The sequence below is a fragment of the Ornithorhynchus anatinus genome, chromosome 8 (genome assembly GCF_004115215.2).
Source record: "Ornithorhynchus anatinus isolate Pmale09 chromosome 8, mOrnAna1.pri.v4, whole genome shotgun sequence".
Classification (NCBI taxonomy): Eukaryota; Metazoa; Chordata; class Mammalia; order Monotremata; family Ornithorhynchidae; genus Ornithorhynchus; species Ornithorhynchus anatinus.
In genome coordinates this window covers 67082353-67099070 of record NC_041735.1, presented here as the reverse complement: position 1 = coordinate 67099070, position 16718 = coordinate 67082353, and the positions used below count along the sequence as shown (strand labels likewise).

At 63.1% G+C, this 16718-nt stretch overlaps 1 protein-coding gene across 1 annotated transcript; it reads right to left on the bottom strand.

Moving 5' to 3' along the window:
* Positions 1-214: 214 nt before the first annotated feature.
* Positions 215-8353, bottom strand: NDUFA4 (NDUFA4 mitochondrial complex associated). The gene is made up of 4 exons (XM_029071326.2): positions 8255-8353; positions 4854-4942; positions 4047-4107; positions 215-449 (listed from the first exon to the last, which is right to left on the bottom strand). Exons 1-4 carry the CDS (start codon positions 8294-8296, stop codon positions 393-395), a joined length of 249 nt encoding a protein of 82 aa, XP_028927159.1. The 5' UTR covers positions 8297-8353; the 3' UTR covers positions 215-392.
* Between the last annotated feature and the right edge of the window lie 8365 nt (positions 8354-16718).

Below are 16718 nucleotides of genomic sequence, written 5' to 3'. Positions count from 1 at the left end.
CCACGTGGAACCATCCGATTACCTCGTGACGACCCCGGCGCCGTACCACTCGGTCCCGAGCGCCCAGCGCCCCCGCTGAGGACTCGAGCGGCGCCGCCGACCCCGGCGCCGGCTTTCGTCCCACGGCGGGCCCGAGCCCTCCTTCCCCAGCGTCGGCCCCCGAGCCCGCCCGCCGCGACCCCGGACCTTCGGAGGAAGCGGCGCACGCGAGGCCTTCGGAGTTTCACGTATTTATTCGTCCCGGTGGACCCCCGACGGGTTCACGCACCGAGGAGATGCCGCGCGACCGTGGGGGGGGCGGACGGGACCCTTTCCCGGTTGGGACGTCGCGCGGATGGCTTCCCGGAGACCCTCGGGATGTGCGTCTCTCAGCGGGGAGGACCCGTCCCCGTTCAGAAGTCCGGGCCTTCCTTCTTCAGCTTGCTGTAGTCCGTGTTCACGGCGACGAACTGGAGGGGAGAGAAACGGACAGAGCGGAGAAGACGATCGGTCTCCAGCCCGCCCCGGACCGGGAGGCGCCCGTCGCCTTTTAATTCGGTCCGGCCGGCGGCCCTCCCCCCCGGCCGACGGACGCGCGGGTCCGGAGGGCGGAGGCGGGGACCCGCCCGCGGGAAGCCGCTCGGCCCCGGGGCCCGAAATGCGGGAGTCGAGGGGACCCGGGGTCGTCTTTCCGGTACCTAGGCGCTTACTCCGCGCGGGGCACCGTTCCGAGCGCCGGGGCAGATACGGGGTCATCAGGTGGCCCCACGTGAGGCTCACGGACTTCATCCCCCGTGTTCCGGATGAGGAAAGCGAGGCGGAGAGAAGCGACTCGCCCACAGTCACGCAGCTGACGAGCGGCAGGGCCGGGAGTCGAACCCACGACCCCCGACTCCCAAGCCCGGGCTCTCTGCACCGAGCCACGCCGCTTCTCTACTAAGCCCGGCTCTCCCTTTCTTTTAAAACGGTATTTTCTAAGCGCTTCCTACGCGCCAGGCACCGCGCTGAGCACTGGGGGAGACACGAGCTATCTACGTCCCACCTGGGGCTCACAGACCTCACCCCCATTTTACAGACGAGGGGACGGAGGTTCCAGGAAAGCGTCTTGCCCACGGTCGGTCTCACGGCGGACGCGTGGCGGAGCCGGGATTAGAATCCAGGTCCTTCTGACTCTCGGGCCCGGGCTCTAGCCACCGATAATGACGACGACGACGCTGCCTGTTAAGCGCTTACTAGGTGCAAAGCACCGTTCTGAGCGTCGGGGGGGGGGGGGGGGGGGTGTACAAGGTGATCAGGTCGTCCCACCTGGGGCTCGCAGTCTTCATCCCCATTTTACAGATGAGGGAACTGAGGCCCAGGGAAGTGAAGTGACTCGCCCACAGTCCCCCAGCTGACAAGTGGCAGAGCGGGGATTCGAACCCATGACCTCCGACTCCCCAGCCCGGGCTCTGGCCGCTAGGCCGCGCCGCATCTCGCTTGCCGGCCGTGTGACCTCGGTCAAGCCGCCTCGTCTCCCCGCGCCTCAGTTTCTTCACCCGCAGAACGGGGAGTCGATCGCTCCCCGTCCTCCCCCCCATCCCGGGCTTGAACCGTGAGGTCCGGGAGGGGCAGGGCCCGGGTGCGACGCCGTCGACCCGTATCTCTCCCGGCGCTCAGAGCGGTGCTCGTCACCTAGCGGGTGTTCCCCGACCACCGTGACGACCGTGAGCCCGTGGGCGGGCAGGGACGGTGTCCGCCCGGCGCCCGATCGTCCACGCCCGGCGCCCGGCACGGTGCTCCGCGCGCAGTAGGCGCTCGATAAATACGACTGAAAGAATGACCCGCGGATCTGGAGGCCGGCGGCAGCGGGGACCATTCTCCGTGTGCCCGGCCTGCCGGGGAGCCTCGTGGGCAGACGTCTGGATGTTTTTCCAGGCCCCCCTCTGGGCCTCAGCTGCCAGATCTGTAAAGCGGGGGGGGGGGGGGGGGGGGGGGGTCGAGACCGTGAGCCCCCCCGTGGGACCGGGCCCCCTCCTCGTCCGGCCCGCCGTCGTCGACCCTCCGGTCCCGCCTCCGGCCCGGAACGCCCTCCCTCCTCGCATCCTCCGAACTCGCTCTCCTCCCCCCTCCGGGGCCCTACCGAGGGCCCGCCTCCCCCGGGAGGCCTTCCCGGCCCGAGCCCTCCCTTCTCCTCCTCCCCTCCCCGTCGCCCCGGACCCGCTCCCTCTGCTCTACCCTCCCTCCCCGCCCCGGCAGCGCTCACCTGTGTACGTGTCCATAGCTATAATTCTATCTATACCGACGCCCGCTCACTCGTCTCGACGGGTCCCTATCTACAATTTTATTCATTCACACTGACGCTACTGACGCCCGTTGCCTCGTTTCGCTGTCCGTCCCCCCGCCCCGCTTCTAGACCGACAGCCCGTGGTGGGCAGGGAGGGTCTCCCCCGGTGGCTGAATCGTCCCCTCCAAGCGCCCGGTACGGCGCCCCGCACGCGGCCAGCGCTCGACAGATAACGGCCGAATGAGTTCATTCGATCGTATCTACCGGGCGCTCGCCGGGTGCGGGGCGCCGTACCGAGCGCCTGAACGAGCAGACCGGGACCGTGTCGACCCCGGCGGCGATCGGCACGGGGCCCGGAACGTACCGAGGGCTTAACGAACACCCTCCGGGAAAGAAAAAAAAAAGCGCGGGCGGTCGGGTGGAGAGGGCTCGTCTCCCCAAGCCCCCCCGAGCCGGCCCAAGCCCGGAGAGAACCGCTGGTTTCCCGGCGACGCCGCAGAACGCTTCTTAAAAATAGCGGGCGGGCGGCCCCCTCTCCGGCGGGCCGTTTTTCCCACCGCTGACGGCTCGGGATGCGATTCCCGCTTCCCGTTGTCCCGGAGGGGGAGGGGGAGGAGGCCGGGAATCGTCCGGCCGGCCAGACGAGGGAAGGAAGGCCGAGGTCGGCTTCGCTCTCGCCGCCAAAAGCGGCGAGGAACGCAGCTGCGGCGCGGCGGCCGGCTCCGTCACCCTTTAGCCCCGGAAGGGCCGCGGCCGCGACCCGTCCGACCCCCAGGCTCCCTCGGGGGCGAGCGGGAGCGGCGCGGCCCGGCCTAGAGCCCGGCCCCGGGGTCGGAGGACCTCGGTTCTCATCCCGGCCCCGTCCCTTAAGGATAACCGCGGCGTCCGTCGGGCGCTTACTCCGCGCCGAGCGCTCTCCGAAGCGCCGGGGGAGATACGAGGTCATCGGGTGGTCCCCCCGCGGGGCTCCCGGTCTTCACCCCCCGTTTTACAGAACCGAGGCCCAGAGAAGCGAAGCGACGGGCCCGGAGTCAGACGGCTGACGGGTGGCCGGGATCCGAACCCGCGGCCTCCGGCTCCCAAACCCGTCCCCTGCCCGCCGAGCCACACCGCGTGTCCGCGGGGAAGTCGCCTCGGTCCGCCCGTCGGCAAAATGGGGATCCGGCGCCGGTTTCTCCCTCCCGCGAGCCCCGGGGACGAAGACCGTGAGCTCCACGGGGGGGGGGGGGCGCAACCTGACGACCCCGTATCTACCCTAGCGCTCAGAACGGTGCCCGGCGCACAGTCGGCGCTTAACAGATACCACTCTTATCGTCACTCACCTCCTCGCGCCTCATCCGTCGAATGGGGACGACGGCCGTGAGACGGGGACCACGTCCAACCCGAGCGGCTGGCGTCTATCGCGGCGCTTCGGGCGGCCGTCGGGTAGGGGATCGTGTCTATCCGCTGCCCGACGGTAACCTCCAGGCGCGCGGTACGGTGTTCCGCCCCCGGCAGGCGCTCGATAATACGACCGAAGGGCTAGAGGGGACGCAGTGAGCCCTTAAATACCATTTCTTTTTAAGAAAAGGTTACGACGCTGTCACAATTAGCGAGCGCCAAGTAACGGCGTCTAGACCGCGAGCCCGTCGCCGGGCGGGGATGGGCTCCGTCTGTCCATTCCAAGCGCTCAGTCCAGCGCTCCGCGCGTAGTCGGCGCTCAATCGGTACTACGGAACGACTACCTACGGTGAAGGCCGGAGGCGCTCGGCTAGATGCGCCGCACCTATCTTTCCGCCCCGCCGCCCGAGTCGCGCCGCTTTACCTTGTACTGGTCCGTGGGTCTGAGCTTGTTCCACGGCTCCGGGTTGTTCTTCCTGTCCCAGCTTTTAAGAGAGGACGCACGACGACGTTAGGAGGGCGGGAGACGTCCGCCCGCCCGCCCCCTTCCGCGGGAGGGGATTGGAACGGGAAGGCGGGCGGAGGGACGCGGCCCGCGGCGCCGTTAACCTCGTCACGGGGACGAGGGGGCCGGGGGCCGCCGCCCCCGGAGCCGCGGGTTCGGGGGCGCCGAGAAAACTACAGCACGCGAGCGCCCTTCCGGGTCGCTGGGGCCCAGTCCGGCTCTCCCGAGCGGTCAGCGGCGCTGTGCGCGCCGTGAGTGCTCAATCAACCCCACCGATAATCATGACGGCGGTACTGGTTAAGCGCTTACACCGTGCGGAGCACCGTTCTAAGCGCTGGGGGAGACCCGGGGGAATCGGGTCGTCCCGCGTGGGGCTCACGGTCTTCATCCCCGTTTTCCAGACGAGGTAACCGAGGCGCAGAGAAGCGACTCGCCCACGGTCGCCCAGCTGACCGGGGGCGGGGCCGGGATTCGAACCCATGACCTCCGACTCCCAAGCCCGGGCCCTTTCCGCCGAGCCCCGATCCGTCGGACCTTCGGCTCCACCTCGCGGCGCTCTTTTGGCGGCGCCTTCCTCCCCGCCCCCCGCGACGCATCCGGGATCCACGTGCCCGACGAGGAGCCGCAGCCGCTCGGCGGCCCCGGCGGGGGCCTCGTGTCGCACGTTTTGGGGGGAGGCTCGGACGCCCGGTCCCCCCGCCGGGGAGGCGCGAGTCGGCCGCTTACCTGACGTCGGGGTTGAACAGGGCGAGACGCATGACGTACAGGGCGGCGCCGGTGCCCCCGGCTCCGATGAAGAGGAAGAGGGGGATCAACTGGGACGAGACAGAGGAGACGGAGAGTTGGAGAGGAGCGGGTCCCGAAACCACCGCTCGGGCGACCCTCCTTTCCCCTTCTCCCGCTCCCTTCTGCCTCGCCGCCCCGTCCTTGGACTTCTTCCCTGAATTCACCCCTCCGGGCGCCGACGTTCCCGCCTGACATTTGTTTCCATCGACGTCCCCCTCCCCGCCCCCGTCGATCCCAAGCTCCTCGAGGGCCACGTGTCTCCCGGCTCTGTTACGCGGTCTCTCCCGAGCGGTTAGTCCAGGGCTCCCGATACCCATCGGGGTCTCCTGAGCCCTCGGCGCGGCGCTCTGCACACGGCGGCACCCCGATACCCTGGTCGGAGCACAGAGAATAAGCATAAGAATGATCATTTGTTACGCGCCACGTGCCAAGCACGGTTCTGGCGACTGGGCAGATACAAGGTGATCAGGTTGTCCCACATGGGGCTCACAGTCCTCGATCCTCATTTTCCAGATGAGGTAATAATAATAATAATAATAATAACGTCGGCATTTGTGAAGCGCTTACTATGTGCCGAGCACCGTTCTAAGCGCTGGGGCGGACACAGGGGAATCGGGTCGTCCCGCGTGGGGCTCCCGGTCTTCATCCCCATTTTACAGATGAGGGGACTGAGGCCCAGAGAAGTGAAGCGACTCGCCCACAGTCACACAGCCGACAAGGGGCGGGGCCGGGATTCGAACTCATGAGCCCTGACTCCAAAGCCCGGGCTCTCTCCACTGAGCCACGCTGCTGGGTCACCGAGGCCCAGAGCATAACAACGTCGGCATTTGTTGAGCGCCTGCTATGCGCAGAGCACCGTTCTAAGCGCCGGGGGAGATACGGGGTCATCGGGCCGTCCCACGTGAGGCTCACGGTCGATCCCCATTTTACAGACGAGGGAACCGAGGCCCAGAGAAGCGAAGCGACTCGCCCGCGGTCGCACGGCTGCCGGGCGGCCGAGCCGGGATCCGAACGCACGACCTCCGCCTCCCAGGCCCGGGCTCCGGCCGCCGGGCCGCGGGACCGGGCCCCCGGAAGAGATCGGCGAGAAACCGAACTCGGGCCTCCCGCCCCCGGGGAAGCGGGCGGACGGGATCCCCGGGTAGCCGAACCGGGGCGAAACGGGGAGCGGAGCGTGAATTCTGCGGGGCGACGTGGCAGAGTTGAATTCCCACGTCTTCCCGCCCACGTAAACGTGGAAGGTCGCATCCGTTCGCAGAGCGGGAGCCCGTAGCGGGGCAGGGACCGTCTCCATCTGTCGCCGAATCGTCCTTCCCGAGCGCCCGGTCCAGTGCTCCGCGCACAGTGGGCGCTCAGTAAATACGACCGAGCCCTCCCGCTCCTCCCCCTCGGCTCATTCGTATATATTATTTATCATCCTATTAATTCCCGTTAACGAGGTGTCAACCTCCTCGATCCTATCTCGACGCCGTCGTCTTGTTTCCGGGTCCGGTTGCGTTCCGCCCTGCCGTCCGTCTCCCCCTCTGAGACCGCGAGCCCGTCACGGGGCGGGGACGGTCTCCATCCGTTGCCCGGTCGTCCATTCCAAGCGCTCGGTACGGTGCTCCGCACCTAGTCAGCGCTCGATAGATACTACTGAATGAATCTGTAATTAAGTCACGGGGTTAAGCGGGGCCGTCGGGTAACGGGGCTGAGGAAATCGGCCGCGGGGGCCTTTCCGGGGGAGGCTACGGCCGGAGAGAGCTGGGATCTGGCATCTTTTAATAATAAAAGATCGCCTCGTACCCCTCGTCCCACCCCCGGCGCTTAGAACGGCGCTCCGCCCGTCGTTCTCATTAAGGCTGGTATTTGTTAAGCGCTTACTACGTGCGGAGCGCCGTTCTAAGCGCTGGGGGAGATAGAGGGGAATGAGGTGGTCCCACGGGAGGCTCCCGGTCTTCGTCCCCATTTGACAGAGGAGGGAACCGAGGCCCAGAGAAGCGAGGCGACTCGCCCACAGTCCCGCGGCAGCGGAAGGCCCGCCAGGCAGGAGGTGGTGGGTTCTAATCCCGCCTCCCCGCCGGGTGGCCTCGCCCGGACGAGGGGGGGGGATGAAGCCCGGCAGCCCCGCCCGGGAACAGCGCTTAGCGCAGGGTGACCGCTGAGCCAACGCCACCCTCAGTCCTGTCGTTCTCCTCCCGCCTCCGCCGCTCCTCGGCCGCGTGACCTTGGCCGAGTCGCTTCACTCCTCTGGGCCTCGGTGACCTCATCTGTCAAATGGGGATGAGGATTGGGAGCCTCACGTGGGACGACCTGCTGACCCTGCATCTACAGTGCTCCGCACACAGTAGGCGCTTAGCAAATGCCAATTTCTTTTCATCTCCCCCTGCGCTGAGAACAGTGCTCCGCACACAGTAGGCGCTTAGCAAATGCCAATTTTTTTTTCATCTCCCCCAGCGCTTAGAACAGTGCTCCGCACACAGTAGGCGCTTAGCAAATGCCAATTTCTTTTCATCTCCCCCAGCGCTGAGAACAGTGCTCCGCACACAGTAGGCGCTTAGCAAATGCCAATTTTTTTTTAATGTCCCCCAGCGCTTAGAACAGTGCTCTGCACATAGTAGGGACTTAAACGCCATTTTTTTTTAGTCTCCCTTAGCGCTTAGAGCAGTGCTGTGCACATAGCAGGCGCTTAACAAATACCATTTTTTTAGTCTCCCTTAGCGCCTAGGGCAGTGCTGTGCACATAGTAGGCGCTTAACAGATGCCTTTTTTTTTTTAACCTCCTCCAGCGCTTAGCACAGTGCTATGCATAGTAGACGCTGAATACCAATTTTTTTTAGTCTCCCCAGCGCTCAGCACAGTGCTGTGCACATAGCAGGCGCTTAACAAATACCATTTTTTTAGTCTTCCCCCAGCGCTTAGCACAGTGCTATGCATAGTAGACGCTGAATACCAATTTTTTTTAGTCTTCCCAGCGCTCAGCACAGTGCTGTGCACATAGCAGGCGCTTAACAAATACCATTTTTTTAGTCTTCCCCCAGCGCTTAGCGCAGTGCTGTGCACACAGTAGGCGCTTAACAAATAGCAAATTTTTTTTTTTATCTCCCCCAGCGCCTAGAGCGGTGCTGTGCACACAGTAGGCGCTTAACAAATAGCAAATTTTTTTTTTTATCTCCCCCAGCGCTTAGCGCAGTGCTGTGCCCCGAGCCGGGGCCTAAGGCTCCTCGCCCCTGGGCCGGGAGGCCCGGTGACCTTGGGGCGCCCCCAGCGCTTCGCGCAGGGCTGGGCCCCCGCCGGCGGCGGGCCCGGCCGCGGGATTGGAACTCGTGACCTTGCGGGGCCGGAGGGAGGGAGGGACTCACGCTGGGGTGCTTCTTGGCCTGGCTGACCACCTGACGGAGCATGATGGCGGCGGCGACGGCGGCGGCTGCTCGGCTCCTTCTCCTTCCTCCTCCTCACCTTCCTCCTCGCCCTCCTCCGCCGGCCGCCCAAAGTCACCGGGGCGGGGCCTGAGGAGACACGGGCCCCCATTGGACGGGGCCCGAGGGGACACGGGCTCTCATTGGGCGGGGCCCGAGGGGAGACGGGCTCCCATTGGACGGGGCCTGAGGGGAGACGGGGCCTGAGGAGAGACGGGCTCCCATTGGGCGGGGCCTGAGGAGAGACGGGCTCCCATTGGACGGGGCCTGAGGAGAGACGGGGCCTGAGGAGAGACGGGCTCCCATTGGACGGGGACCGAGGGGACACGGGCTCCCATTGGGCGGGACCTGAGGGGAGACGGGCTCCCATTGGACGGGGCCTGAGGAGAGACGGGCTCCCATTGGGCGGGGCCTGAGGGGAGACGGGGCCTGAGGAGAGACGGGCTCCCATTGGACGGGGACCGAGGGGACACGGGCTCCCATTGGGCGGGGCCTGAGGAGAGACGGGCTCCCAATTGGACGGGACCTGAGGAGAGACGGGCTCCCATTGGACGGGGCCTGAGGAGAGACGGGCTCCCATTGGACGGGGCCTGAGGAGAGACGGGCTCCCATTGGACGGGGCCTGAGGAGAGACGGGCTCCCATTGGGCGGGACCTGAGGAGAGCCGGGCACCCATTGGGCGGGGCCTGAGGAGAGACGGGCTGTCATTGGGCGAGGCCCGAGGGGAGACGGGGCCCATTCTAAGGGAACTGAGGAGAGACGGGTTTCCATTGGACGGGGCCTGAAGAGAGACACGCCCCCCCATTGGGCGGGGCCCGAGGGGAGACGGGCCTCATTCTGCGGGGCCTGAGGGGAGGCGGGCCGGGCTGCCCGAGGAGGCCGCCTGTGCCTGTACCTGTGTCTGGGCAGCCACGAGCGCCAGCCAGGACGGCGCCTGCGCCAACCCGTCCCTCGGGGAAGACAGCGGGCCGGGGGATTCGGAAAGCGAGAGAGAGAGAGAGAGAGAGAGAGAGAGCCGGGGCGCATGCGCGAAGCAGTCGCGGGGTGGGAAGAGGGAGAGCGAGCCGGGGGAATGAGCCACAGCGCATGCGCGAAGCAGTCGCTCGGGGGAGGGGAGGATTGGAAGGGGAGAGAGAGCCGGGGGAGTAGTCCGAGGCGCATGCGCCAGCCGGTTCCGAGGGGGCGGGGAATTTGGAAAGGGAGCGAGGGAGAGCCGGGGCGCCTGCGCGAAGCAGTCGCGGGGTGGGAGAGTGAGGGGTGGAAGGGGAGATAGAGCCTGGTTCGGGGCGCATGCGCGAGCCAGGCCGGCGGGGGCGAGGGGCAGAGCGCGCGTGCGCGGGAGGAGGGGAGGAAGGCCGGCGGCGCGCATGCGCGAAGCCGTCCCCGGTGGGAGGAGGAGGCGCATGCGCCGTGGTGCGCCGGGCCCTGCCCTTTGGCCGGGTTGGCGCCTGCTGCCCCTCCCCCCCCCCCCCCCCCCACGGGAGCCCGGGAGGGACAAAAAGTGTCACCAAGCACAACGTCCTTCCTCCCCCTGCCTCCCTCCTCCTCCTCTTCTCACCCATGTGGGGGAGGAGAGGGGGGAGGGGCAGGAGGCCCACGCCGGCTGGCGCCTTTCATTATTTTCCTTTTGTTTGCTGCCCTTCCCAGGCGGAGGAGCGGGGAGAGGCCTTCGGGATGGGAGGTGGGACCTCCAGACCCCCCCCCCCCCCCGCCCTGTCGGAGCGGGGAGGAAAAGGCCTGTGCTGCACCAGCTGCACCAGCTGCACCAGTTGCACCAGTTGCACCAGCACACTGCGATGCGGGCAGCGCCTACTGGGTGCCAAGCGCTCTTCTCCACGCCAGGACCACACGGGCCCGAGAGGCAGCCGGGCTTTTCATCCTAATCATCATATTGGGATCTGCTAAGCGCTTACTGTGTGCCAAGCGCCCTTCTCCACTCTGGGGCCAAACGGGCCTTGGAGACAGCCGTCCTTTTCATAAATATTAGAATCTGTTAAGCGCTTGCTATGTGCCAAGCACTGTTCTCTGCACTGGGGCCAAATAAGCCACGGAGGCGTCTGTCCTCCTAGTAATCATCATATCGGTATTCCCTAAGCGCTTAGTGTGGGCCAAGCGCTGTTCTCCGCCCTGGGGCCAAACAGGCCCGGGAGGCAGCCGGGCTTTTCATCCTAAGCATCAGATTGGTATTCACTAAGCGCTTACTATGCGCCAAGCGCTGTCCTGAGCGCCGGGGCCGAACGGGCCCGGGAGGCAGCCGGGCTTTTCATCCTAATCATCATATTGGGATCTGCTAAGCGCTTACTGTGTGCCAAGCGCCCTTCTCCACTCTGGGGCCAAACGGGCCTTGGAGACAGCCGTCCTTTTCATAAATATTAGAATCTGTTAAGCGCTTGCTATGTGCCAAGCACTGTTCTCTGCACTGGGGCCAAATAAGCCTTGGAGGCGTCTGGCCTTCTCACAGTAATCATCATATCGGTATTCCCTAAGCGCTTACTGTGTGCCAAGCGCCGTCCTCCGCACCGGGGCCAAACGGGCCTTGAAGACAGCCCGGCTTTTCATCGTCATCATCATCGTCGTCATCATATCGGTATCTGCTAAGCACTTACCGTGTGCCAAGCGCCGTTCTCCGCGCCGGGGCCAAACGGGCCTTGGAGACAGCCGGGCTTCTCGTGATATTAGTATTGGCTAAGCGCTTACTACGCGCCGAGCGCCGTTCTCCGAGCCGGGGCCAAACGGGCTTTGGAGGCAGCCGGGCTTTTCATAATAATCGTCGTAATATTGGTATTTGCTAAGCGCTTACCGTGAGCCAAGCGCCGTCGTCAGCGCCGGGGCCAAACAGGCCGTGGAGGCAACCAGGCTTTTCCTAATAATCGTCATAATCATGCTCTGCGCGTAGTAAGCGCTCAATAAATACTTTGGGTAATAATAGTGTTGGTATTTAAGCGCTTACTATGTGCCGAGCACCGTTCTAAGCGCTGGGGGAGGCACGGGGTCATCGGGTTGCCCCACGTGAGGCTCACGGCTGATCCCCATTTTCCAGATGAGGGAACCGAGGCCCAGAGAAGCGAAGCGACTCGCCCGCCGTCACGCAGCCGACAAGGGGGAGAGCCGGGAGTCGAACCCATGACCCCCGACTCCGCAGCCCGGGCTCTTGCCGCCGAGCCACGCTGCTTCCACTCGATGAATGAGTGGTATTTGCTAAGCGCTTACTGGGAGCCAAGCGCCGTTCTCCACGCTGGGGCCAAACGGGCCTTGGAAGCGGCCGTCCTTTTCATAATGATGGTATTTGTTAAGCGCTTACTGTGTGCCAAGCGCTGTCCTGAGCGCCGGGACCAAACGGGCCTGGGAGCCAGCCGGGCTTTTCATAATAATCATCACGATATTGGTATTTGTTAAGCGCTCACAGTGTGCCGAGTGCCGTTCTAAGCACTGGGGCAGAGACCGGCTCATCGGGCCGTGAGCCCGTCAGACGGCGGGGACCGTCTCCATCTGTTGCCGACTCGTTCCCTCCGAGCGCTTAGTACAGTGCTCTGCACATAGTAAGCGCTCCATAAGTACAGCGTGGCTCAGTGGAAAGAGCACGGGCTTTGGAGTCAGAGGTCATGGGTTCGAATCCCGGCTCGGCCACTGGTCAGCTGTGGGACTTTGGGCGAGTCGCTTCACTTCTCGGTGCCTCAGTTCCCTCATCTGTCAAATGGGGATGAAGACCGTGAGCCCCACGTGGGACGACCCGATTCCCCTGTGTCTACCCCAGCGCTTAGAACGGTGCTCGGCATATAGTGAGCGCTTAACAGATACCAACATTAATTAATTAATGAATTAATTGAATGAATGAATGAAAGGTTGTTCCACGTGGGGCTCACGGACTAAATCCCCGTTTGACAGGCGAGGTCGCCGAGGCCCCGAGAAATGAGGCGGCTTGCCCGAGGTCAGACGGAAGAGAAGTGGCCGAGCGGGGATTCGAACCCACGGCCTCCGACTCCCCAGCCCGGGCTCTTTCCACTGAGCCGCGCTGCTTCATATTGGCCCAGAAGGATCCAGCGGTCGGTTCATCGGTGGGGCTGGCGAAGGAGGTGGCCTGCAAGCTGCGGCCTCCTCGACAGAGAGGAGCGCTCGGTGGCCTTGGGCAAGTCGCTTCTCTGGGCCTCGGTTCCCTCATCTGTAAAATGGGGACGAAGACTGTCAGCCCCACGTGGGACGGGGACTGTGACCGACCTGACTGCCTTGTTCATTCAATCGTATTTATTGAGCGCTTACCGTGTGCAGAGCACTGTATTAAAAAAAAAGTTGGTATTTGTTAAGCGCTTACTATGTGCAGAGCACTGTATTAAAAGAACAGTTGGTATTAAGCGCTTACTATGTGCAGAGCGCTGTATTTAAAAAAAGTTGGTATCTGTTAAGCGCTTACTATGTGCAGAGCACTGTATTAAAAAAAAAAAGTTGGTATCTGTTAAGCGCTTACTACGTGCAGAGCTCTGTTCTGAGCGCTGGGGTAGATGCAGGGTCCTCAGGTGGTCCCACGTGGGGCTCCCAGTTAGTCCCCATTTGACAGATGAGGGAACTGAGGCCCAGAGAAGTTGAGTGACTTGCCCACGGCTGACAAGTGGCAGAGCTGGGATTTGAACCCATGACCTCTGACTCCCAAACCTGTGCTCTTTCCACTGAGCCTCGCCGCTTCTCTGAACGGTCAAAACGGTGCATCTACTCCAGTAATAATAATAATAATGATAATGGCATTTGTTAAGCGCTTACTACGTGCCACGCGCTGTTCTAAGCGCCGGAGAGGGTACAAGGTGATCGGGTCGTCCCACGTGGGGCTCCCGGTCTCCATCCCCATTTTCCAGATGAGGTCACCGAGGCCCAGAGAAGCGAAGCGACTCGCCCACAGTCACACAGCCGACAGGTGGCCGAGCCGGGATTCGAACCCACGACCCCTGACGCCAAAGCCCGGGCTCTTTCCACTGAGCCACGTCCCAGGTGCTCGGCACACAGGAGGCGCTCAGTAAATAAGAATGAATGACTGAAGCGATCGACGAGCATCGTGATCGATCATTCTCACGGAGGGGAGGAGCGGCGACGTCTCTAGGGCCGTCAGCTCCCTGGGGGCAGGCGGTGCGTGTGCGTATTGTCCGACCGTCCTCTCCTGAGCGCTTAGTTGGGTGCCGGGCGCGCGGTTATCGATAGGATCGAGCGGACGGACGAAGGAACGGATGATAAAGGTGGGAAGGATGATAATGATAATGATAATAATGTCGGGATTCGTTAAGCGCTCACTCTGTGCCGAGCGCCGTTCTAAGCGCTGGGGGAGACCCGAGGGGATCAGGTTGTCCCGCGTGGGGCTCCCAGTCTTCATCCCCGTTTTCCGGATGAGGTCACCGAGGCCCAGAGAAGTGAAGTGACTTGCCCGCGGTCACACGGCTGACACGCGGCGGAGCCGGGATTGGGGATGGGTTCAGGTCCGGGGCGAGCGGAGGGAGAAAGAGGGCCGAGAAAACACAGGGGAAGGGGGCGGGAGAGACGGCCTGCCTCACTGGAAAGGGCCCGGCCTGAGGAGGCGGGAGGTCGTGGGTTCGAATCCCGGCACCGTCAGCTGCGTGACCGTGGGCCAGTCACTTCTCCGGGCCTCGGTTCCCTCCTCTCTAAAACGGGGACCAAGACCGGGGGCCCCACGCGGGACGACCCGACGAGCCGGCATCCACCCCGGCGCTTAGAACAGTGCTGGGCGCCGTCGGAGGCGCTTAGCAAATACCACCGCCGTCATCGGTAGTAGCCGTGTGGCTCTCGGAGAGGAGGAATCCCGGACGGAAGGGAAGGCGCTGAGGAGGACAGCAAATTGAGAACGGTAGGAACTTCCTTGCGTCCTTCTTTCTCCCTCTTTCTTTCTTTTCATTCTACCTCTGCCTTTCTCTTTCATCTCTTTTTCTCTTCCTGACCTCTTGAACTCTCAGTTTCTCACTCTCTCCTTCTTCGTTCACCTCTTTCTTCTTTCCTTTCCTCACTCTCTCTACCTTGGTTGCTTTTGTCTTTCCTTCTCTGTCTTCCTTTTCTGCTTTCCCTTTCATTATTTCTCACAACTTCTTTCTTTTTCTCTCCCTCTTTCCCTCTCCTTTCCCTGTCATCTTTTCTCTAGGAGATGCTAGACGGTCAGCCCGTCAAAGGGCAGGGACTGTCTCTCGCTCTTACCGATTTGTTCATTCATCCATTCAATAGTATTTATTGAGCGCTTACTATGTGCAGAGCACCGTACCGAGCGCTCGGGACGAACAAGTCGGCGACGGATAGAGACGGTCCCCGCCGTCTGACGGGCTCACGGTCCGATCGGGGGAGACGGACGGACATGAACGATGGGGATAAACAGCGTCGAGGGGAAGAACGTCTCGTAAAAACCGATGGCGACTGAACAGAATCGAGGCGACGTACGATTCGTGAACAGAATAAATAGGGTGACGGAAATATATACGGTCGAGCGGACGGGTACGGTGCCGTGGGGAGGGGGAGGGAGAGGTGGAGGAGCCGAGGGAAAAGGGGAAGATGAGGCTTTAGCCGCGGAGAGGTAAAGGGGGGATGGCGGAGGGAGTAGAGGGGGAAGAGGAGCTCGGTCTGGGAAGGCCTCTCGGAGGAGGTGATTTTTAAGTAGGGTTTCGAAGAGGGAAAGAGAATCGGTCTGGCGGAGGCGAGGAGGGAGGGCCTTCCGGGACCGCGGGAGGACGCGACCCGGGGGTCGGCGGCGGGACGGGCGAGACCGGGGGCCGGCGAGGAGGCGGGCGGCGGAGGAGCGGAGCGTGCGGGGCGGCCGGTGGGAAGAGAGAAGGGAGGAGAGGTGGGAAGGGGCGAGGTGACGGAGAGCCTCGAAGCCTAGAGTGAGGAGTTTCTGTTCGGAGCGGAGGTCGACGGGCAACCGCCGGAGGTGTTTAAGAAGGGGAGTGACGGGCCCGGATCGTCTCTGCGGGAAGACGAGCCGGGCGGCGGAGCGAAGGATAGACCGGAGCGGGGCGAGAGAGGAGGGAGGGAGGTCGGAGAGGAGGCCGACCCGGTAGTCTAGCCGGGATATGACGAGAGCCCGTAACGGTAAGGTAGCCGTTCGGGTGGAGAGGAGAGGGCGGATCTTGGCGATCCCAAGCGCTTAGTCCAGTGCTCTGCACCTAGTAAGCGCCCGATAGATACGACCGAAGGAATGAGGAGGATCTAGCTGGGGAAATGGAGGCCGCGGGAAGCTTTCGTTCCGTTCGTTGGATCGTATTTATGGAGCGCTCACCCTGTGCAGAGCACGCAGAGAGAAGAAATAGAGAGGCAACGGGGCCTACTGCTGAGAACAGGGCTTCGCACCTCATTCATTCATTCAGTCGTATTTATTGAGCGCTTACTAGGTGCAGAGCACCGGACCGAGCGCTCGGGACGGACAAGTCGGCGACGGATAGAGACGGTCCCCGCCGTCTGACGGGCTCACGGTCCGATCGGGGGAGACGGACGGACGGGAACGATGGCGACGGATAGAGTCGAGGGGAAGGACGTCTCGTAAAAACCGACGGCGACTAAATGGAAATGTTGCCGTCTGTTAAGCGCTTACTCTGTGCAGGGCACCGTTCTAAGCGCTGAGGTAGATACAGCTTAACGAGTACCAGAATTTCTTGTGCTTTCCCAAGTTTTTAGTACAGCGCCATGCGCAGAGGAAGCGCTTACTAAATACCATTAAATGAATGAAAGGTTCTCTGATCCCAGCTCCGCCAGCTGCCCGCTAGGTGACCTTGGGCGAGTCATTTCACTTCTCCCTGCCTCGGTTCCCTCCTCTGGAGAATGGGGATGAAGACGGTGAGCCCCGCCGGGGGCGGGGCCTGGGTCCGACCCGATCAAGCTCGGATGACGATGGCATTCGTTAAGCGCTTACTACGTGCGGGGCACTGTTCCGAGCGCCCGGGAGGATGCAGGGAACTACCCCGGCGCCTAGTACAGTGCCCGACGCCTAGTAAGCGCTTAACGGATACCACAGAAAAAAGAATTAAGGTCGCACCGCGGCCTCTTGGAGAAAATATAATTTCGCGACTCGGCCACTTGTCTGCCGTGTGACCTCGGGCAAGTCACGTCACCTCTCAGTGACCTCATCTGTCAAATGGGGATGGCGCCTGTGAGCCCCACGTGGGACAGGGACTGGGTCCGACCCCATTTGCTTTTATTCCCCCCCCCCCCCCCCGCCCCCGGTGCTCAGTACAGAGCCTGGCATATCCTGAGCGCTGAACAAATAGTATTATTGTCAGATTCCCCCTCCCTTGCCTCGGTTTCTCCTCCAAAGGGCCTTCCCCGACGAAGCCGTTTTTAGCCCCACTCGCTGTCCCTCTCTGTGTCATATGTCCACTGGTATCTGTGGCCTCTGGACATTTGACATTAGAGAAGCAGCGTGGCGCAGTGGAAA